The sequence below is a fragment of the Hypomesus nipponensis genome, chromosome 25 (assembly GCF_054491055.1).
Source record: "Hypomesus nipponensis isolate SF chromosome 25, ASM5449105v1, whole genome shotgun sequence".
Taxonomy (NCBI): Eukaryota; Metazoa; Chordata; class Actinopteri; order Osmeriformes; family Osmeridae; genus Hypomesus; species Hypomesus nipponensis.
The window spans coordinates 6,171,309-6,195,005 of record NC_140385.1 but is presented as its reverse complement, the minus strand read 5'-3'; the positions used below and the strand labels follow the sequence as shown (position 1 = coordinate 6,195,005).

Below are 23,697 nucleotides of genomic sequence, written 5' to 3'. Positions count from 1 at the left end.
AATGCAATCAAAAGTTGAAAGACAGACACAGGAAACAAACATTTTTCTTTAAGGACGTCATGCAAGGGTAATGTATACATAGAAACTATAGTTTCCCATGACAGTGGTTACAAAGTGTTGTGTTGCCGGGTGACAATGAAAATAAATGACAATCAAATGTAACAGTAAATTACAATAATAGAATATCAAGTCTCTTTATCAATCTAACTTTCTATGTTAGACTTATTCACTCTTTCTAGGCAAACATTTGGGGCTATATTTGTTGTGTTACGTGTCTGTACTTTAGTTGACTGGCCTCTGGGTTCCAAATATCTGTCAACCTTCCAAAGAGCCGCGTCTTCTTGGAAGGACAGGCGCGAGCGCAATAATATGCCAACGGGGGTGTGCGTATGGTGAGCGTAAGGGAGCAGACGGATAGATATTCACTCAGACCGAGAGACAGATTTTGCCATTCCGAAGAAGAAAGACTACTAGCAATGAACAAACAGGCTAAATAACGACCTAGTTCAACTTTGCAGATCATTTGTTGTCCTCTCTCCCACATTTTCTACGACGACAGCCGATGCATGTTGTAGTAGGCTATCATATCGATCTCAATTCGTGTGAGCGCAAGCCGCATAATCTTTTTTATAATGCGGTCGTGAGGGAGAGTAAACGTAGAACTAGGTAGGATAGCGGGGAGGGCTAGTGGTAAGCGGCTCACAGCCTTTACGAGCCGCAGGCTATAGTCTCCGCTAGACCGACCAAGAGGCGAAGAGGAGGGAAGTGGGCCGAAATACCAGTCAGAATGTCGAACCGAAAACATCGGGACAACCAAGAGATATGCGCCCGCAAGGTACGCGAACTCGCCCAAGCTGGAGTAAACAAACACTGCTTCGAGTGCAGCCAACCCGGGGTGACATACATCGATATCACCGTGGGCTGCTTCGTGTGCACGTCGTGCTCTGGAATGTTGTAAGTACATGAATACACAGAGGGGGGGGCGGGGGAATCAATAGCTAAAATAGCCTGATAGTTTATGGCTGCCCTATTGGTTAGGCTACTATTGGGTCGAAAAGGTTATCATGTTAGCCTAGCGTTATATCAATATCATATCATAAACGCAGTTACTGCAGATATTTACCATTCTAAATGCAACCATCTCTACAGTCTGGTTTCAGTAGCCTAATTGTCAAAACGTTTTTATATGGGCCATACTCAGGCAAGGGTAAAGCAGCAGACAATGCGCAAAAAATATATTTTATGCAGGGTGTCTTCCTTCTTCCTTCAATACATGTGTACTTCCTACCGAGAGTTCATAATTAGACTACTTTGTCATTTACAGGCGTGCCCGTTAATCGCGCTTGAGTTACGTTTCATTTCGTCATGGTCCAAGGTTTGGCGTTTCCTAGGCTATCCCGTACCGTAGCCTCTCCGCATGCAGAGCATTGCCTAGTCCAAGAGATTATAGGCCTATGCCATGCTACACTGGTCATTTCATAATAGCTTTCAGACGCCTGGTTTTAGATAAGATTTCCTCACAGTCTTGCGCATTCTTTCACACTGAATAGTTAAGCAACGAAGAAAGAAACATGCATCCTGGAACACCCATGTTGTGAACTGTAGCCTAATACGTAATTATTCCGCACTGCTTGTTTTCACTGCAACCGCCTATTTCACCTTCCTGAACACCTGTCACAATCACCATGTGCATCCCACACACCAACCCCCCCCCCCCCCCCCCCTATCTGCTTTATTTATGTTTTTAACCACTATTTATCAGCATTAGAAGCACAAGGAATCTGGAATGCTCTCATTTGCGTGCACATGTACCATTTCTTTTGATCTTTTTCTCTCCCCATTTCTTGTCTCAGGCGAGGACTCAACCCTCCCCATAGAGTGAAGTCTATCTCCATGACAACCTTCTCCCAACAGGAAGTGGAGTTTCTGCAAAACCATGGCAACGAGGTGAGTGGCAGATGAGCTGCATCTATTACCGATGGGGTCAGGTGGGCACGAGGGCGGGACTTGAAGTTGCCCCAGAATACAATTTGTCCATGCACCTAGATCATAATCTCACCTTGATAATTTGACATAATTTGATCTAATGGTCAAGTATATTTGAAAATATTCCTCCCACAATGAATTGGAAGAATACAGATGAATGATAGTATTACAGTGGTATTAATAGTCTTATCATAAATTATATATGATCCTTAGTGGGTTGAGGCTAGGGAAGATATTTAGGTCGTATCTACGGCGTAGATTCATCAGTGTCTCCAGGTTATGGTAGGAGTATTATATCATACTCCTACATACTGTACCTACCCATACAAATGGGCTGTTCTGCAGAAAAGGTCCTATCTTCTCAAGAACAGTAGCTGCTGGGTCCCTTGTCTCTACCAGTCAGACCAGTTGAGCTCCTCTGCAAGACTGAACCAGAGCAAACTCTATAGCACAATCCAGCAACTAAGCTGCACAGTATTTGGGCATGTGTGCGAGAGTGTGTGCTGCTCTGAAAGATTCTTGCAAGATCACGTTAAACAGCTGCAGTACTGCAGATACATTTGGTATTCAGCGATGTGTGCATGTGATGATTCACACGTGAATATCTGATCAGGAAATGTGAGTGAAACGTATAAACTAGTGTGAGGGGCGGAAGAGATATTTGTTATTCAACATTGTGACTTAGAATGCATGCTGAACATGATGGTGGCAGTGAAGGATATTCATTTCTATCACTTGTTCTGACAAAATTTGGCATTTCTCCAGGGATGGTTTGACATTGTTATCTCGTGTGTGTGTGTGCGTGTGTGTATGGGTTGGTACACCCTTGTGTGTGTGTGTGTGTGTGTGTAGGTTGGCAGGAGGACTTGGCTCTGTGCGTTTGATCCAAAGACAGACGGGTGTTTTGACACGAGAGACACCCAGAAACTGAAAGAGTTCCTTCAAGACAAATATGAGAAGAAGAAATGGTAAATACTGAGAAAACACTGTACTAGACCGACACACAGATACTTATGTAAAGTATTGTATACTTATTTAGTGCGCTAAAATGACTGTAAAACTTGGATGGTGAAAATGTGGATCACATTCCATTATAATTCCAGATAATTTGAGTGTCTTTTTAAAATTCCTTTTTTAGGCATTTTTCCAAGAGTAAGAATCGTAGGGAAGTGGAGGGTCCCTGGGCCTCGGGGGTCCAGGTATTGTCTCCAGCTCAGGGACCCCTGCCTGCTCAGGCCCCCTCCCACTCCATGCCCCCCACCGCCAGACCCACACGGACACTGGTGAGAGACTGGAACTGGGGGAGAGAGTTAGGGATGGAGAGAGAGATGCTTTTGGCCAAGAGACTATCTTAGGAAGATGGGGGGGGGGAAGAGGGGGAGCGTCGGAGAAGTGAGAAAGATCATTTCTGACAAAAAAGGCAGATTGGACTGAACTGAGAGAGAGAGTTAAAGGTAGAAAGGTGGGAAGAAAGAGAGTCAGAGACAGACGGGCAAGTCATAACAACCTCGAGCCAGGAGGGCGATAGAGAGAGAGAGACTAAAGAGAAAGATCAAAAAGAGAGAGTGAGTAATCTCAGAGAGAGAGAGGGAGAGTGAGAGTGAGAGGGAGAGAGCTCAGGGTTAGAGAGACCAGAGACAGCGAGTACTCAGAGACAGAGAGTACTCAGAGAGTGAACCCAAGCGGTGGTATACTAAAGACAAGAGGCAGGTGACCAGATAAAGAGCCCCAGGACGTTCTGCCATCGCTGCTACAGTGGTCTCAATTATAGATGGGAGCTCAGCGGAGGTCCACAGCATGACTGGTTCTCCCTCTGTCGCCCACCCTACCACCCCCTCCCACACCCCTTCACCCCACCCCCCTCTCCCTCTCCTCAGTCCCAGTCCCAATCCCAGATCTCCTGGGACCGGGCGCCCCTCGCCGTGTCCCCGGCCGACATGAGAACCGACGTCTTCACCGCTCGGCCCTCACGATCCCAGAGCTTCAGAGACCCCCCTATGAAAGGTGATGACTCTGCCCCCCAGGGGTTGGGGGGGAGAGGGGGCTGTTGAACGGAGACAGGGGGTGTCATGCCTGAAGCAATATTTGTATTTACCATGCTCTTAAATTTTGTCCATCTCGCTCTCTTTCGCCTTTCCTCTCTTTCTCTTCTTCTCCGTTACTGAATCTCTTTCTATCTCCAATGTCTCTCTCTCAGATCCTCTTCTTTGTGGAATAGAGAGACAGCGTCCAGGGTCTCTCTCCTCCGCCATGGGAGCCCAAAGTCACACCCCTTCATTTCCCGCCCTCCCCAGACCCTCAGGTAGCTTTTTACTCCCTGTCAGTGCCATGATCAATTGAACATCCTGGTGTCCTTGCTTGTCTCCACAACTACATGTTTTCTTCTTCCCTCCCCCCTCCCCCATCCCCAACCCCAAACTTTATCTCTCTCTCTCTCTCTCTATCAATCCTTATCTCGTTTATCCTTCAGCCAGTAGCACTTTCAAAAACAGCTTCACTTTAGGTAAGAAATACTGCTTTTGAATGTAAACTAGATGGCTGTTATGAAGTGTTTCATAACAAAACAATATTTTAAGGGTGTATTACATGATTTATAAATACGTAGATAAATGAGGAGCATCTTTCAGTAGGCATATAGTAGACTACAGTGGTGGAATAAATGTCATAGTACTCTATTATAAAAGTTGCATGCGTTATTTTCAGGCCTTCCCATGCTGATGCCTAGTTAAACAGTGCTAAGCACGCAGTTCTTCTCAGGGTTGATATTTACTCTTCATCAGTTAGCTTTATACTTCAAAGACCCAGATCTGAGGAGCGTCCAGGTCAAGGACAGAGAGAGAGAGAGAGAGAGAGAGGCCGACCGCACCCCCAGAGGATAAACAACAAGTTTTGAAGTTGAATGCTGTTTTTAAAGGAATATCCAGTACCCCAGCCAAAACAAGCCCAGTGATATTTCACTCTGTTGTTGAACATTATGAGCTAGACAGTAGTACTATGTAGGACACTTGATCACAAGCCTTAACATTCCAGTGAGAAGTATTCTAGGAAGTATGCAGTGATGCTGCTCTGATTGTCCGGAACAAACTTTATCTAGGATATGTTTAACAGATCCACTTGAAGCTGTCTTGATCTTCTACACTGTCAATTCCTGTTAGAATCTGATGGCATGCAATGTGGCTAATGGTGGTGCAGTTGACCGTTTATTTTTAGGAGTATGTGTTCACAACATGATAAAAACGCACTGCATACTGCTATCTCCTTTGTTGAAACATATTCTGAAATAGACAAGCAGGGACCCAAGGGTCCAAACCCACAGACGTAGGTTCAGGGGCGGACTGTTGGAATATGTCTACCAGTGTTAGGAGAGCATGTAAACGTCCCCACCAATGATTAGGGGCAACGCAAGGGAAGTGTTCCTGTTTGTCCCCACCAGTGTTCAAACCGAACCTAAACTCCCTCGTCCAGGTCACTCAAGGGGTCTTAAGACAGCCATCTTTGTTTTGGTCAACAGCAAGTCGCACGGTCTCTGCCTCGGGTGCTTCTGCGCCCTTCAGGGCCTTCCCCAAGTCTCTGAGTGTGGACTTTGGGGGTCTCGGCCAGCAGCACGGTGCCCTCAGTGTACCCCCCCAGGCCCCCAACTCAAACCCCCAGGACAGGTATGCAGCGCTGACTCAGCTGGAGGGGGTCTACTCTGATGCTTCGCCCGGCACAGGTAAGGGTCATGAAAGAGTGTATGTGTGTGTGTGCATGCCCCAGTGTCAGGGTGCCATGTTTGTGTAGTGGGGAGAGAGCGAGAAAGAGAGAGAGAGAGGGGGGGGGGGAAGCTAAGAGGGTGAAAGGGGTATGTGCTCATCGATGTTGCATAACGTCCTTACTCTAAATGCCAAGGCTTTTAGCAAGTGAATTATCCCCATTGTGTGGTCTGCTCTCGCCGTGCCACACAACTGCGTTGCCACAGAAAGACCTAGAAATAAAATATAATGCATTGTTGTGTTTCATATATTACATTAAGACAAAAGTATTAAACGCTGACGTTCACAGCAAAGTGTGAAATACCTGTAGGAAAAGATCGCTTGCGCATGATTGAAACTGCCTCAGTGATTTCTTCATGCTTCGTTGCGTTCTATCCTGCAGACTATCATCAAAGTATTAAATTGATTTCATAGAGACCTTAGATTAATAGTATGCTTAACTATCAGATGAAGTATTTCCCCTAAAGTGTTTAATGTGAACTTTAATGATGTGCACACCTTTAAGAAACATTGAAAACTTTTAACCCTTTTTCTCAAAACAACACAGTTGCACTTGATCCCTGAACTTACATTGTGATTCTCTAGCGCCACCTGGTGGATTGCCACAGTACAGCACCCTATTTGGAAACAGGCTGTCTAATAGTTCAACTCCTGCCAGGTAATCTAAGTGCTGTGAACATTTTTCTTAGGCTCAGCCAATGTAAATATAATATTTAATAATATTTAGTTAAAATGTCAATTTGATTAATTGTGCAATAAACAAAAGTTCTTTTTTGAATCATCCACCAAAGCTCACCAGGGGTAGAGACTGTCTCCAACTCCCAAACATTTGCAAGTAGGTACTTTCTTTTTATCAATATTTTGAATGTTGACTGTCTGCAATTTTCACTTCCTTGCAATCATCAAAAAATCCAATACATTTAAATAAAGTATGAATCAGTGGCGAACACAATAACTTTTACCACCGAGAAAATGGTCAATGAGTCATTGCCCCTGGTCATGAATGTATCCTAATCGACTCACTTGTCTTTTTGTCCGCCCCTCTGTTTCCCTGCGTCCCTCTCTGGGTCTCAGATTTCCCCAACCCTTTCAGCTCCGGCTCCACTTCTCAGCCTGCTCTCTCCCCCAGTAACCCCTTCAACAACACCTCGGGAGGTGAGATGGGCTCAGTCTCAATACTCTGGAGAGGCCCCCCTCTCCCAGTTTGTCTCTCTCACATATTGAGATGCACCCTTTAATTTGGATTGGTGGCTAAAATGAACTTTTTTTGGAGATCCCATGTGTAACACAACACCATCCATCTTGTGATTCTATAGGTGACGCGGGGGTGTTCACCACCTCTCCCACCTCAGTGTTCCCCCCCTCGGCTACTTTTCCTTCTCCCGCATCCCAGAATGCATTTCCCCATGAGCAGACCAGCAACCAGGAAGCCAATGGTACGAAACATCTATCGAATTTACTATTTGTATTCCACTGCATTTCTCTTCCGATCCATACAAATTGTGTACCGCAGGCAATTTCCTACAATACACGAGTAACCCATGCCAGAACGTGAGCACAGATCTAGCCATTTTGCCTGCAGTTTATGAAGAGTATATCGAGTTGCCAAGAAGCGCATGGCATTGCCGTTGGGTCCTGCAGCTGCCTCTATAGCATGTCAGCTGTATGTGTTTTGGCGAAGTATCAAATGAACACAGTCTGACAGTCTCTGGAGCCCCAGCTCCTCGTTCTAATAATTCACTTTCACAGAAACCCCCCAGACCTCCAGAGTACCAATTCACACAGGCGATTCACATTCAGTTCCTCTTACAGTAGGCTGCCAATGTTGCTGTTTGGTCACAAACGCAGAGTGGCAGTCCTCACAATGTTCAATTGGTGCTTGCGTCTGACATATCTCTCTTTGGGGGGCGTGTTTGTGTGTTTCGCTACATGCAGGTTTTGCCTCATTCCCTGCACCCGAATCTCAGCCCAAAGTTCCTCGTCCAATGTCAGTGAACCCCTTCACGGTGAGTACCCCGTCACTTCAGACCCCAACAGCAACAAGATGCTCCTCTGCAGCACTTGAGGAAATGATTTGGAACGGCATCAAGCAAACTGCTCAATGCAAGAGGAAGTAACGGTTATTCAAGAGTTCCCTTTTTGGCAGAATGGGAGCTGGCGTGTAGTAACTCTGCCCCCCCCCTCTCTCTCCTTCTCTCAGGGGAATGTTTACCCCAGCAGAGGAACCTCGCGAAACCCTTTCATCTGATACGGGTGCCCGTGGGCCTCTCAACCCACCCACCTCTGGGAACAGGGGGACGGGGGGGGCGGCGGCGAGGAGGAGAAGAAGGGTGAACTTGAGGCTGCTGCCATTTCAATGCCTCTCCATTCTTTTCACTCTCAGTGAGAGGTCTAGTATTCATGCAGACCCCCTGTGTGTCCTGTGTTTACGTGTCTGCGTATTTCTGTGTGCGCGCGCGTGTGTGGAGAGAATGCGCGTCTCGTTAAATGTGCATACAGTGTCTGACTTGAGAGTGTCTGTATGAGATGGGCAGAAGAAGAGTGAGAGAGTGCGCGTGCGTCCATCTGTGTTTTTCGCGACGCGTAAATCCAAGGGTGTTTGTTTAATAATACTCAGAACCCACCTTTAGGGCTCTGTCCATGTTATGACCTCCGGGTGTGCGTGATCACCACCTCGACCAGAGAAACAGACGTTCACACACATTGCTGCTTCCTGCTCCCATCTCCAGCTTCTGTGCAACAACCTGCCTATCAGTGACATTGTACTGTATGTCAGCTGGTTTTTGAAGTCTCAGAAAATATGGCACCCAAACCCGCCAAACACTACCAATCAACCAGTTAGAAAAAGGAGATTTGCAGCTGAGTAGTCAGTTAACGATTAGAGCCATGAGAGGTTCTTAGTGACGGTTATGCCAGCCTTAATAACCTCCTAATGCATGTGAATAGGAGACCATAACAAGACAGGCTTCTACCAACATGAACTGTGGGTGTGTGAACATGTGGAACATATGTGTTTTGTTCTAATGTCGGGTTTTGGTTAGGAGAATCATTTGTGTTACAGTCTCAGGCTGCATGCGCTTAGAGGGCTACAGAAGATGCTATTGAATGTAAAAGCAATTTTAAAAATGTATATTTCATCTCTTCATGCAATGGACCAAATGTTTCTTGTTGTGTTGGGTGACATGGAGGTGCGATACTTTTTTTTCATGAGCAAAAAAAAAAAGATCCATTTAAGTCTTTGTAATGAGAAGAATTCATGTTCATAAAATCAATTTGTTGCTTCTTTACAGTCTTCAGTCTATGAATTCATTCCAGGCGAAAGCTGTGTATGAGCATCTGTGTGTATGCAGAAGCTGTCCAGTAGCGTTAGTGTAATGACGTTTATTAACCGGCAGATGACGCATGCCGCGCAATAATTTTTGACCTTGTGCAGAAGGTTACATATCATATTGCATAATCAGTCACAAAGACAGACAAAAGTACATTTTGAGATATTTTCTTAATGCGTGCCTCACAATAATAACAACAACAACAATAAGTCCGATATTATATGTATTTGTACAATGGAACGTGTTAAATGCATTTTTGACCTTCGGTTAAATATTGATCATATGAAATTCTGTATCAAAGCCTGTTGTTTCTCTCGTAAACCAATTAAATCCATCCCTCGTGCATGGGCATCTTAAAACTGTCAACTAAATCGGGACAGCCAAATTGCCAGTCCTTTATGAGTACTGACAGGATGACATGTGAGGTTTCAAACTTCGAATAAACTTGTCAAAACAGAAAATCGACAGCAATTGCCATAACTTGCATAATATTGACTACAAGCGATGCGACTGGGTTCATAAGAACCAAACGGCAAATGAAATTCGATTCCCATTCCGCACTAGTTTCAAACGAGCCTCACGCTCACTCCTCCTCTCACTACGGGCTGGCTTGACTGACAGTTTACCACAGTAGCTCCACGCAAGGGGTGGGGGGCAGTGGAGGGAGAAGTCGGCACTGTGCAATACAGTAAATAAGATTAAAGTACTGAGCCTCGAAATAGTAGTAGCAGACTGTTTCGTGCAGACGTTGCCTCATGTGCTCAGGCTTGAAAACTCGTGGAGAGACCGTCTGAATTGGAGCTACACTCTACAGTCAGCGCGACAGCTAGCTAGCTACTATTTTCTTTCTGAAGATTGTGCTGGACCTCTCTCCCTTGCATGCATGTGTCGAAGGGAGGGAGGGAAGCGTGATTGAGGATGATTTGAATTGCCCTGCTCCCTTGTTTAAATATTTTACAGTGTATAAGATAAGTTTACATTTTACCGGGCAAACAAGACAACTCTTGTGCCATGGAGAGCCAAGCAACCGAGCCGCAGAATTACGAGGACGTTCGGAAGAGCGGCTACCTACGAAAACAGAAATCCATGCACCGGCGATACTTTGTGCTCCGGACGGCCTCAGAACGGGGCCCGGCCCGGCTCGAGTACTATGAGAGCGAGAAGAAATTCCGTGGAAAGGCACCCATTCCGAAAAAAGCCCTGGCACTTGAAACGTGCTTCAACATCAACAAACGGGCTGATTCGAAAAATAAGCACATGATAGTGCTGTACACGCGGGCGGAGAGCTTTGCCGTTGCTGCAGAGAACGACACTGATCAGGACGAATGGTACCAGGCCATGGTGGATTTGCAGTGCAAAAGTAAGTCAGCAAAACTAGCCAGCCTGCATGAGTATTCGAGCCCCATATGCTTAGGATCCGCGGTGCGGTGTCGTGTGAGTGAACGTGGCAGGAGTGCTGCACTAACTGCAAACTGCCGTGGATCAATTCAAATACTCGTTGGTGTTGGTTCTACTTTCCATTAACGTAATATTCTAGAGTTCCAGATTATGAAATACACTTTATTTTTACAATGACTTCACCTTTATGTCACCCTCGTTTGCCTCACAAAGCGACACGCTGTTTTGCAAATATCAGGTTAATGTTGAATCACAACGACACTAATAGGCATTTGGGGCTTTCGGCACCAGCAATCCATTCTAGAACTCACTTTCTTGCCTGCACCATCTACAGTATTAGCAAGTTGCGTGGGAAATGCATGCAAACGAATGTTTTTAACGCAAAGCTCCGTTAAACCACCGTTTAAATGCATGGCAAACAAAACATGTACAATCTTATCGAGTTGGAGGGTCCAGAAGCGGCAACACCCTGGGAACACGCCGTAACCCCCTATCTTGCTCCTCTCACTTCTCGAGTGAAGCAAATATATGCCAAATAGTTGGTGGTTTTGCACTGGGGCTTTAAAGAACCACCCTGTTCATTGGTGACAAATTGTACCCCCCCCTCCCCCTTCATTCCATCAGATCAGGACATTGCCCAAACACATCCAAATGTCTCTGTTCTGTCTCTCCTTGTTGCCTTTGTATGTTCTCCTTTTGTTCTGCTGACAAATCATTATTAGGTTAGGCATTGATCACATACAGGGAAAGAACAATCAACGGTGCCAGAGAACAAGTTAAGACCTGGCTAAAGTCAAGAACAATTTCTGGGCACAGGGAGAAATAGGCCTAATGGATTGGATAATATACTGCTCTACAATTGTCATCTCTTTGAGCATAGTCTGCTGATTGTGCATGTTGCACAAACTATGAAACCCTATATTGTACATTTCAAAATATCAGATGTTGTGCAAAACGTTGTGCAAACACAAACGAAGGAGCAACCAATAGCTGTGGCCATACCCGCTAATCACCAGATTTCCCTGAGTGCTTCTAAAGGGACAGCCTATGTGACCACATGATGCAATCTTGGCAAACCGAGTTATGGGTTCAAGGTACTTGCACCTGACCTGACAGACTTGTTACATAAAAGTGCTGATTGTGGGCCGCGTTTAAAACCAGGGAGTAGTGAGAGCAAGACAAAGCCGCCGTCATCCTTGAAGAGTTGATGTGTGTCAGTCCACATCCACTGCTGCCAACAGTGACAAGAGTCTGCAGCTGCACAGACATGGCATCTGCTGTTACTTACATTTACAGTGCTAGAAACCCACATTAGGAATATTCAGTGCTGAACATTTTGGGAGTTATCCTCAAATCTGTGATTTGAGGATAACTTCCACCCTGCTCATTAAGCCAGGCCCTGGAGAAAAGCAGATTTAAGATGACAAAGAACACCATTTATATTTTAAATCAAGAGATTAACTTGGAAAAAATGAAACAATATTTTCAGAGTTCAGATTTTGGGGGAGTTCAGGAAGGGTAGGGAGAACCAGTTGTGTGCCGTAAACCAATCTCCAGAGCTGACTTAAGTCAACAATGCTGTCTGCTGTTTGTCTGGTTAAACAGTTTTTACATCTGTCTTTGTTATGTTGTCTCATGTTAAACTGTCCATAGGTTTGTTTGAAGCACTATTGAATGACAGTATAATCTCCTGCTTTCTCCAGATCCCATCATCCTTTGATGCTGGTTCAGGGTTCGATTGCGGTTAACGATGGTCTGGAGTTACTTTTTCAACCAGTAGCATGTATTTTCTCACAGCTCCATATTGTTTTGTTCCTCTGACATACAATTTGCATGGCGTCTTGTGAAATTGTGCGCCTCTCTTGAAAAATCTGAAGTGTTGCCAAACATTTGATTTACAGCAGTTTGGTGGAACATATAGCTCTTCCTCCATGATAATATGTGGCTGGCCTGGATACGGCTCCAGCTCACGAGAATTTGCCACTGAGCACACACACACACAGCGAGGTTGAGAACCCCCTTGAGAAGGTTTAGAGAGACGGAATAAATCAAAATATAAACTTTCGGTCACCAGATTATTGGTCACATTTTGAAATAATAAAGGCTTAGGGCCTCTACTGATTATTATATATACATATATTCGATTATACCGAAATGGTGCATCCTAAATTAATTCCTTATTGTATCCGGTGCACACTTTTTTTTAATAGGGGCAATTGCACCGTGAACTTTTAAGCCGGTGCATCGATGCGAATCAGTGATTCCTAGCATCCCTAACACACATGCGCGCGCACACACTCACACACAGATACACCTTTTCATATAACACTGGGAGTGTATCCATCACAACGGATGTGAATACCCTCCCACACTCTGACAGCATAGGAACATATCTATGGGTGGAGCCTGGGTCATCAGAGCTGCATCCAAGTTAGATAAAAGTTTATGGGGTAATATGAACCATCGACTTAACTATAGTTAGACGAGGGGGTAAAGTATTCACAACCCTGCAAGCTGGCATTAACAAAATGGGAGCGGCAGAGGGAGAGATGCGGCATAGCAACGCACACTGTCTCTTTCCTTTCAATTTGATATCTGTGTCAGTCGTATGGCTGTGTAAAGCAGCTAAAGGTTATCAGTCCTCTGGCTGGGGGCAGAGTACTGTGCTGCCTATGACATGCTGTAGCTTGAACCAAGCCTTCCTGCAGGAGCTAGTGTATGATTCTGAGTCTGCACGGCAGGAGGTAGTCATTAAGCTGTCTGTTTAGATGGATAATATAGACAAACTTAACGGTGTGCCTGAAGCACCACACACACACAGTCTTGCACACAAACGTCTAGATTGTTCTTATATACAGTACCAGTCAAAAGTTTGGACACATTTTCCCAAATGTGTCCAAACTTTTGACTGGTACTGTATGTGTATATATATAGGCCTACATAGAGAACAAACTGCCAGCAGCGCAGTAGATGTCAGCATGCCCGTAGCCTAGTTTCAGTGTGTGCCGTGCTGCACTGCAGGCTTGCAAGCCTCACCTGAAACGGCCAGAAAACGTCCAATATCACGGCCGTTTCCTGCGGCCGCCTGTAATTACACAAATACAGACCAGCTGCCGCGCGCAGATATTGGGATCTTTGTTATTTATTCAGCTGCTCAGAGTTAAGCCGTCGGACCAGTGGGTACAGTATCAAGCCCTAAGGCAGCAGTTTACTGAACTATTAGTATTCACTGGAGTGTGTGGGGGCTAAGATGCAGTATTAGGAGTAAGGCCCATTAGGGTTTGAGAAGCAAATAAAGTCTTCTTGTCTGTGACACCACCTCAAGGACTGTTGGCCAGCAGTGCACAACAGGACAGTGTGAGTATATGGTCTGGTAGTGAGGGAAAACGAGACTGCGCTGCTGCTAACTGGGACGTGCAAACACACCCAGACGTAGTTCGTGGGTCTTTAAATGTGTCAAAGTCTGCTGCTTATATCCAAATTATAGGATCTCCATGTACTCCACTCTGAAGGCCTTTATCTAACACCAAACGAGGCTCATACCCTGTTAAAAGTAGCCTTCCCAGTTTAGTCCAAGTAAAACATTACCTTGGAGGACCCTCTCAGCTTGGCTCTGCTTGTAGTATTTATACCTCTCCAGTCAGCCCACGACCCAGTTACTCTTCCAAACCAGTGTCAGTGTGATCTCATGTAGATTTCACTGGTGGCTGGGTCCAGCCAGTTAGCGAGGTGATTAAATGTTAAACCCCCCCCCCCCCAAAGTGCTGCTCATCTCCCTAATTAGCCAGTAATTATTGTCTCAGGGTCAGGAACTGATGGAGCATGTGTGGGTGTGCTAGCTTCCCAAGCCACTAACTCAAGCTAGCCTAGCCCCTAGTCAATAGCCCAGCTCGTAATTCTTAACTGGTTAGGCTATTTTAGCTGCTAAATCCGGGGTGAGCTGGATCGGACAACAAGTTCCACCTTTAGCCCCGGCTGCACTATCATCTCTTGTTTACTAGAAATATTTTTCCCCCCCTTCACATTAACACCCTGTAATTTCATTTAATATGTTGGTTTAGCAGTTTTTCCTTTTTTATATATATATATATATATATATATGGCAAGAAATGTTACAGCGCAATACTGTTAACTACTTCTAAGAATAGGAAGCTACTGAATGAGATCAACCAAACTCTGAAAGCTATGTAGGCCGCCAGTGGTCCACCAGAGACCTGGTTGCTGTGTTTGCATCTTTGCCAGATAAGTAGTCTAAAATCTATATGGAGGAAATCAATAAGTTTCCCATTGTGATCGACAGATAGACAAGGCCAGAGGAACCTATCTATTCAGTCGATGCATGTCCATATGCCACAAGGGCACGAGTGAGCAGAAGAGGGATTGTAAGTGATGGTTTTGATCCCTGTATGTTGATAAAATTGTGGTATTGACTTTTTGAAAATACATTTAGATTAGGGTGTGTATCAACATACTTTGCACTTTCTAGCTGTACTTTTATCCTCAGTGTTAAACAGTTTTATTAGTAATTACTGTGCTTATTATGTTTGTTTATTCTATGTTAAACTCTGTTGTATGTGTCTTATTGTTATGTTGTACCAGGTCGCAGTTGTAAATGAGAACTTGTTCTCAACTAGCCTACCTGGCTAAATAAAGGTGCAAATATATATATATATCTATTGGACGATATAGATATATATCTATATCGTCCAATGGATTAGAGGAATCAAAACTGGATCGACCTTTGGAGGAAGCAAATATGCCCTATCTGTTATTTCGAGATGAGGGGCGGCTGTTTGAGAACAGTTGAAACTTCCACATGCACAGTTTGTCCTTTCTCCCGTCTTGGTCTGTGAGACTGGCATCGTTGGCAATGTTTACCTCAGGATTTGGCCAACTGTCAAGGTCCAAGATGGCTGGCAGTCTGACTGCGCTTGGCTGGGATGAGGTGCCTTTGGGGGGGGGGGGGGGGGGGTCTGCGCTTTAGCTAATCTTCCGACTCACTTTCATGTGGCTCTTCAGGGACAACAAAGCGAAATACATCACTGATAATTGTGCATAGGTCTGTTTGTGCATGTGTTCATGTGTGCCTGTGTGTGTGTGTGTGCGCCTTAATAACAAAAACCAGATGTGTGATATGAACCTCAGGGAGTCGGTTGGTGTGTGAGTGTTGTGTTTCTGTCCCCCGAGGTCAGGAAAGCGGGATCAGGAGAGGGTGGGGTAACAGGCGAAGATGGGGGAGTGCAGGACTGGAAGAGACAGACTGGGACACGATGGCGCGAATTAGATATTTTTAAGGAAGGGGGTGTGTGTGGGGGGGGGGGGGGTTAACTTCTTTTGACCATGGCTTACACACACACAGACACACACACGGACACACACACAGACACACACACAGACACACACACGGACACACACAGCTGTCCCATGTCTTTTCACGCTGGTAAATCTAGTGGGAGGAGGGTGAAGCTTTAGCAAAGAAAGGTTGAATATTGGGTGCTAGGATTTAGAGGTCCATCAGTCCACTCCTTTGCCCAAATATTATAGAGCAGCATGGCGTCTTGGGCCAATGAGATCACAAACTTGAAACAGGATCTGGTGGGAAGGGGCCTTTTCATTGCCAGTGTAGCTGTTTGAGATTTACAGACTGCATTAGCTAACTAAGAGTGGTGTGGAAACATTGAGAAATTCACAATAAACTTGAATTATTTGAGATTCTTAAGAGCTATGTTATGTTTATGCCTTACTATGTTAAAAGCCATCACCTTGATATACCACAGGGAGGTTCCATCACCACTAACTTTGACACTGGACTTGACCGTCTGGCAGAGATAAGAGCTGCCAACACAGTGTGGGCCTGCCCCAGTCTCTTGAATCTTACCGATTTACTGTGCGAGCCAAGATCATGCTTTTCCACACCCTACAGCATAATTGGATGGTTCCTTACTGTGTGCTAGGCTTACACTGGACCTCACAAGTGTATCCCTTTCTCCAAGCACGACACTTACCCCACAACTTGGCGCTAACCCAAAAGACTACACGCGAGCTCGCATCTGAACAGTAACCGACTCCGTGTCCATACCGTACCTCCTAGTCCAGTCTAAGTGTGACCTACTTCTACCAGAGCTAATGGAAGCGGCTCGTCAATAGCCCAGCAGCCAGCTGGGCCAACCACGCCTATGGGTTCATGTACTAAAGGGACAAACAGACCTTATGGCCCCCCCGCCATAAAGAGCGTCATCAATAGGAGGGCTAAGGGGAAATACCAGTGTATCATAGAACCAACGAGGCATAATCACGCTCTCAGTTCTATTTGATGACCTGCTGTGGAGTCATGGGGTTAGCTTAGTCTATATGCTAATACCCATCTCTGGAGAGGCAGGGTAAATATTCTGCATGAATGGAGTAGTGTGGGTCAGACGTGGAGCGTAGAGCCAGAGATAAATTTAAACGTCGTCGGAAGGTTGATGTATGGTCGTGATAAAGAGACATAAACCTCAACCGTACATGTAAATAAAGTAATGTCACTGCTGCATGAGTTGTGTGTTTTCAGGTTGAGGTTTTATTATCCCCATGTCCCAGGGTTGTAATTGATGTCCCTTGAAAAAGGTTGGCGTCTACATTGGTTGCTAAACCACTGTCATTGGGATATGTACAGGATGGGCCGGCTCCATAATAGTTGCAGCCAGCTCAATATGTAGAGGAGAACTTTAATTGAATTGCAAAGAGTGTACAGATGACTTAATTCATATGTTGGTCGCTGGCCTGCCTCATAATAGACACGGCTTCAACATCCATTTAGACATACAGTATGCAGTGGAGTGTGTGAGCAATGCTGCTTGCTTTGAGGTATTGTCAGAGGGAGTCAGATGGCTGAGCGTTGAGGGACTAATTACTAGTCGGGCTAGTAATTAGAAGGTTGCCGGATTGATTCTTGATTGGGCAAGGCACTTCACCCTACTTGCCTCGGGGGGAATGTTCCTGTACTTACTGTAAGTCGCTCTGGATAAGAGCGTCTGCTAAATGACTAAATGTAGATATGTTGTAAGCGTTGCTTTTCCTTGTGCGTACGTGTACGGACAAAACTGGAGTGTGTCGAAGCCTTAAGGGGTGTGATAAATGACCCTTCTGTGTTGCCGTAGGGCTTGTTTTTTGGAGGGTGTATAGCTGACCACATGCGGGTACAATTTGACAGCAGATTTACCCTTTTAGTTGCGCGTGGTACAAAACAGAGCTCCTGCTCCTTCGCAGTGACTTTCCGGCCCTGCAAGCACAGTACCACCCTGCCGTGGAGGTCCCTGAGAGAGAAGCCAGCCCATATCTATAATTTATACTGTTCTGTGTAGCGTCAAAACCCTCCAGCTAGTGGAACTTCCGAAAAGGTCGTTTTACAATGCTGCTTCAAGAGTTAGGTTTTCGTGGCCATCTTGAACGAAGCTCGTCGGGTCGACTTGTGTGGTTTTCGACGGCAGTGGTTGCTTTCCGTCTGACTGCGCGTTCATCAAAGGTGTGTGTGTGTGTGTGTGTTGTGTGAGTCATTAGCAATACCAAGAAGCAGGACCCGTGGTCTTGCGTGGCACCCAGATCAAAGGGATGCGTAGTGCTGAGGTGGCACACACACACAGGGCTGAGTGGTGAGGAAGTATCCATAATTAACAGCACTTGTGCCGCGCAGAAAACCGAAGAGCTCTTCAGAAGACAAAAAAATAAAAAATAATAAAAAGAAAGATCAAGCAGAAGGACTCGCCTGTTGGGTGGTTTCAGGTCGTGCTTTCAGGTCATTTGCATTTGTCGTTTGTTCGCGATAGAGGTATTTCTATTCCCTTACAGTGGAGTTACATTGAATGATGGTACATCGAGTAACGTTTTTCTGGATGTTTCTATTGACACGCTGTTCTCTCTCTCTCTGCACTCTCTCCCTTTCTTCAGGGATGTTTTTCATCCTGGCTTCCTTTTCATCTCTCTCTGTTCCTTCCCCTGAAATGTCCTAACCATCTCTTTCCTGTAGTAAATCTAAACCCAGCTGGTATGGCAATACACCAGACACATATACACACACACAGCGGTGCATGAAATAGTCATGCGTGGCCCAGAGTGAGTCATCTAATGTGAGGGACGTGCCTTGTACTCAGCCACTAAACAGTATTCTCTCTCCGAGCTTTCGGCTCGTCATGCTAACAAAACAGCCCTTGCTATTATGGTTGTCCCTTGAAGTGGCAGTTCCATCATCCAGTGGAGAGAAATAAACCGAGAGGAACACACACATTCAGACTTCCCAGTCTGTGACTACAACAAAATGTTATGGATGAGGGTGCAGGGAAAAGTTAGTCATAAAGTGTGTGTTGTCTTTTGAGCGTGCCGGTTTTTTTTTTGTCGGCATATGGTTGTGATTGCAAAGGCACGGAAAAGGAACACACACACTCACGTATATAGGCACATGGAAGGCAGTGTTCCCGGCACTTAAGTGACCTTTTAAGTAGGTAATATTGAAAACAGGACATTATTTGTACATTGTTTTGGCTGCAATACCACACGTTCCAGTCAGCAACACGAATGATACAACTTAGCCTAGATGTAGGTTCCCGCTCAGTGCTTAAGTGAGGGTTACTAGCTCGCCAAATGATCAGGGAACTTATTCAAAAACTTTGTCTAAGCAGGTGCTTGTACCATAGCTGGTCTGAATGTCTGTCTTTCACCATGACTGAAAGTCCTTGTTTCTCATGAGAGCAGGTGAGGACACAGACACGGGGGTATTGTCGTGCAGTTGCTTAAAACCTTTTGAATAGAGTCTATAAGAGCAGAGACTACAAGAGGTTGCTTGAGCTTTTTTGCAGCCTCAACATTTTTTCTTTTTTCCACCATAGTTTTGACTACTCCCCCCCCCCCCCCTAACCCTGAGTCATTGCCCTTATGAAGCCTACCTTGAATACCTCTGTAGATGTTTTTCCATACAGGTGTGTGTGCGTGTCACCCTGAGTTGGGACAAGCAGGTGTAAGGGTTAGCGTGAGATACAAGCAGCTGCATGCTCGGGTGAAGAAATAAGTGGTACAGAGTTTGCAGGAAGCACAGCATAGACACAATAGTGGCGCTTTGTTCTAGTGCCAGGGGTAAATAAAGGTGCTTTAACCTCACATTTCCTCTCGCCACTGATGCCCGACGGTCATGTCCCTCCTACACAATGAAGGGTAGCTTGTCACTAGCACCCATATTTTACAGATGTATGTACATTCTAGCATATTTATTATTATATTTATCTTTTTTTTTTGGGGGGGGGGGGGGCTTGGTCATTTAATTGACCAAGCCAATACTAAGTATTATTTACGGTTAAGTGTAAATGGAGCCCATTTCTTCTTTCTCCATCTCCATTCCTTCACCTACTCTTTCCCCTCTCCTCTCCCTCTCTAGGTAAGACCCCAACTGACAGCAGTGGTGCGGGGGACTATGGTGTGCCCAACCCTGGCCCCGCCTTCAAGGAGGTGTGGCAGGTGAAGGTGTGGCCTAAGGGCCTGGGCCAGGCCAAGAATCTGGTGGGCGTCTACCGGCTGTGCCTGACGGAAAAGACGGTGAACTTTGTCAAGCTCAACTCGGACGCGGCCGCCGTGGTGCTGCAGCTGATGAACGTGCGGCGCTGCGGACACTCGGAGAACTTCTTCTTCGTGGAGGTGGGCCGCTCGGCCGTCACGGGACCGGGCGAGTTCTGGATGCAGGTGAGATTGAACGCTTGCTGATTTTACGTCTCGCGTTTCCCTTTATCGATACGCCCTTCGATTGAAAGCGATACCCCCATCCCCTCGTCGTCTTCCACACGTGCATAATGCATGAGCCCATTCTCGATCAGTGTATTTAACAGTGCGTTTGTAGGACGTGTGACTGTTCTTCGCTAGTCTCGTGTTACATGTGATTACTACTCGAGTGACTGAGACAGAGGATCGTGTCTCGCTGCAGGTTGATGACTCCGTGGTGGCCCAGAACATGCACGAGACTCTTCTAGAAGCCATGAAGGCCCTGAGTGAGGAGTTCCGCCAGCGCAGCAAATCCCAGTCCAACTCCGGTCCCGGAGGGGGCGCCACAGCCTCCAACCCCATTAGCGTCCCGTCTCGCCGACATCACCCCAACCCCCCACCGAGCCAGGTGGGCTTCACCCGCCGGCCCAGAACTGAACCCCCCGTCGGGGCGAACGGGACGGGTGGAGGGGGGAACAGCGCCAACGCCTCCCCCACGCCCCGACACAGCTTCCCAAGGTCTCACTCCACCAGCGACAGCAAGGGGGACGAAGGGCCAAGCAGGGGCACGGCAGCCGGAAGCCCCACCACCAACGGCTCGTGTTCCACCACGCCCATTCTCAGGTCCAAGTCGGCGCGCTCTGCCTCGACGCCGGCCAAGAACCCCCTGGGTCTGATGCGTTCCATCTCCACGCCCACGCCCTCGCCGGCACCCAGCCTCTCCTCCAGCTCCGGCCACGGCTCTGAGTTTGGAGGGGTGGGAGGAGCCACGGGCGGAGGCGGAGCCGGCGCCTACACCCGCATTATCTCGCAGTGCACCTCCGTGTCAGGCTCCCCCAGCGACTATGGCTCCTCGGATGAGTACGGCTCCAGCCCCGGCGAGCACTCCCTTCTGGCCCCCTCCCCCGGCCTGCCCGGAGGGTCTGTGGGCAGCCTGGGGGGGCCGTCCCTGGGTGAGGAAACAAACTACATCCTAATGGGTCAGCGTGGTGGTGGTGGGAATGGGAATGGGAATGTTGGAGGCCCTACCTCCAGCTCCTTGCCTGGTGCTGGAGCTCCCTCCTCCAGCTCCCAGCCCCAGACCAGAAGGGTGCTCCGCCGGTCCTCTAGCCGGGAATGTGAGGCCGAGCGCAGGCTGCTGAGCAAGCGGGCCTCCCTGCCACCCATGGCCCTGGAGAGGCTGGCCCCGCGACTTCGCAGGGGGGAGGAGGAGGAGCCCGACGAGGACGTCGCCGACTACGCCATCATGTCTCGGAGCACCAGCCGAGAGTCCTTCACCACCACTTCCTCCTCCTCCACCTCCTCCTCCGCCAGGAAAGAGTCAGGGATGGCTGCGGGAGGAGGCGCAGGCTACCTCGACGTTGCGGGGGAGATCAAAGCCGAAGGAGGTGGTGGTGGAAAGGTCATAGGGGTGGATAACGGCTACATGTCCATGTTGCCAGGGGTTACCGCCCCCCCCGTTTCCCTGTCCCACTCGCTGTCCACGTCGGACTCAGAGTCCAAGCCCGCGGACGACTACATGGCCATGACCCCCAACAACAGCGTGTCGCCGCCACAGCAGATCCGCCCCCCGCCAGGCTCCGACGGCTACATGATGATGTCACCCAACAGCAGCTGCTCCCCTGACCAGCGAGGCGGGCTTGGGGGCGGGGCCTGGATGGGCAGCGGCAGCGCCGACAGCCGGGTGGGCAGCGACTACATGAACATGTCGCCCATCAGCGCCCGCTCAGCCAATAGCAGTCCGCCGCCACCGGAGCACCCCTCCCAGATGGACCATCAGCCCCCACAGCCGGCACCCAAGATGGTGTACTCCTTCTACTCCCTGCCCCGCTCCTACAAACACATGCCCTCTAGCGGACACTTTGAGGAGGGGCCGGGGCGAGGGAGAAGGCCCAACGGAAGCGGCAGCAGGGGGACGGGAGGAGGCAGAGCGGCGGGGGGACGCGAAGATCCGCCTTTGGGGGGAGGGGCAGCGGTTGGCCGCCATTTCTCCCTCTCCTCCTCCTCCTACTCGTCCAGCTCAGCCAGCAGCGAGAGCTTGGGGGAGAGCGACGAGCGTGTGGCCCAGGGGGCAGGCCCCTCTGCTGGGGAAGCCCACTCCAAAAGCGCCGGTAACCTCCAGCAGCGGAGGGGATCCGGAGGGCCCAAGCGGGGCCAGCAAGGGACCGGCCGGACCAGGCCTGTGAGCCTGTTTGTGGATGTGTCCAAAGCCAACACCCTACCCAGGGTCCGGGAGAACCCTCTTGCCCCGGAGCCCAAGAGCCCTGGCGAATACGTCAGCATTGAGTTCAAGGGGGAGAAGAGCCCCCGCGGTGGGGTTAGTGGGGGGGGCGGGCGAGGGAGGGGCTTACGCCACGGCATGTCCTTGCCCCATGGCTCCACCCACCAGCGGCCCCTTCACCGCCCCGCCTCCTGCCTGGGGGGGTTCCTCCCTCTCTCCCACAGCCCCTCCACCCCCGTCACGCCTCCTTCTGGCTCTGAGTATGTCAACATGGACCTGGGCCCCTCTCCGTCCCCCTCGCCCCTCTCTCTGACCCCCCTGGGCTTTCCTTCGTTCCCCACCCCTCTCACGCCCCCGGCCATGGCCACGGTGCCCAAGGCCTGTGACGAGCGCAGCGCTACCCCCCAGGAGGACGCGTCGATAGGGGCGGAGACAGGGCCGAGGAGGGTCAGGCAGACCGCCCCGTCCGTGTCGGAGTCGGAGTCGCCACGGTCCTGTGGGGACTACACTGAGATGGTCTTCAGCCTGAATAACAACACCATCCCCAACTTGTCCAATGTCTCTCCCAAAGCCCCCTCCCCATCCAGGCCCGACACCACGGGACTGACCCTGGGGCTGGACTTCCCTCTGGCCAAACCTGGGCCCAACCCAGACCACGGCGCCAAAGTCATACGGGCCGACCCCCAGGGCCGCAGGCGTCACTGCTCCGAAACCTTTCTGGCCTCGCCCTCCCTTCCTACCACCTCCGCCTCCTCCTCCTCTACCGCCTCCCTGTTCCCTGAGCAAGCCCAGGCCGTGGCTCGCAGACTGGGCTTCGACAGCATGCTCTGGGGGCCCGTGGGAGACCCGCCCACGCCGTTTCTCCATCCCTCGCCGTCCTCCCAATCCGCTGCCCAGGCTTCGTCCATAGAGCAAGGCCTCAATTACATAGACTTGGACTTGGCCAACAAAGAGAGCCCTCATTCGAGCCTGGATGGCTCCTCCACCAGCCTGGCCGTCCCCTCCCGGCTGTACTCGTCCGTGCTGAGCAGCGGGCCGCTGGCGGGTGTCGTCGGGGCGGGGGTGGGGGGCGGCGGAGGTGGTGGCGGCTCTAGCCTCAACACCTACGCCAGCATCGACTTCTACAAGTCAGAGGAGCTGCGCACGCACCAGAATGGAAGCAAGGACGGCACAGGTGAGCGGCCGGCACTCTCACTCACTCTCTCACTCTCTCTTACTCTCTCTCTCACCTTCCCTCTCTCTCTCTCTCTCTCTCTCTCACACTCTTTCTCTCTCCCTCTCTCACTATCTC

The 23,697-nt window shown here is 48.6% G+C and overlaps 2 protein-coding genes across 3 annotated transcripts in view; both read left to right on the top strand.

Moving 5' to 3' along the window:
• Positions 1 to 247: 247 nt before the first annotated feature.
• agfg2 (ArfGAP with FG repeats 2) lies at positions 248 to 9,023 on the top strand. 2 transcript variants are annotated; one of them, XM_084691239.1, is made up of 14 exons: positions 248 to 954; positions 1,854 to 1,947; positions 2,839 to 2,954; positions 3,125 to 3,269; positions 3,864 to 3,990; positions 4,184 to 4,288; positions 4,457 to 4,489; positions 5,498 to 5,698; positions 6,324 to 6,396; positions 6,530 to 6,573; positions 6,813 to 6,893; positions 7,055 to 7,174; positions 7,674 to 7,744; positions 7,939 to 9,023. In XM_084691239.1, the coding sequence occupies exons 1-14, from the start codon at positions 788 to 790 to the stop codon at positions 7,984 to 7,986; spliced, it is 1,425 nt and encodes a 474-aa protein (XP_084547365.1). In that variant the 5' UTR covers positions 248 to 787; the 3' UTR covers positions 7,987 to 9,023. The 2 variants fall into 2 exon arrangements, with proteins under 2 accessions (XP_084547365.1, XP_084547366.1); XM_084691240.1 differs by lacking the exon at positions 4,457 to 4,489 and having other exon boundaries at positions 250 to 954.
• Positions 9,024 to 9,661: 638 nt separating this feature from the next.
• Positions 9,662 to 23,697, top strand: part of LOC146222074 (insulin receptor substrate 1-B) — a 33,560-nt gene continuing 19,524 nt past the window's right edge. The window contains exons 1-3 of the mRNA XM_084691238.1: positions 9,662 to 10,427; positions 19,869 to 20,170; positions 20,409 to 23,580. Coding sequence (XP_084547364.1) covers positions 10,079 to 10,427; positions 19,869 to 20,170; positions 20,409 to 23,580 — 3,823 coding nt within the window. The 5' untranslated portion in view covers positions 9,662 to 10,078. The remainder of the gene's footprint in view (positions 10,428 to 19,868; positions 20,171 to 20,408; positions 23,581 to 23,697) is intronic.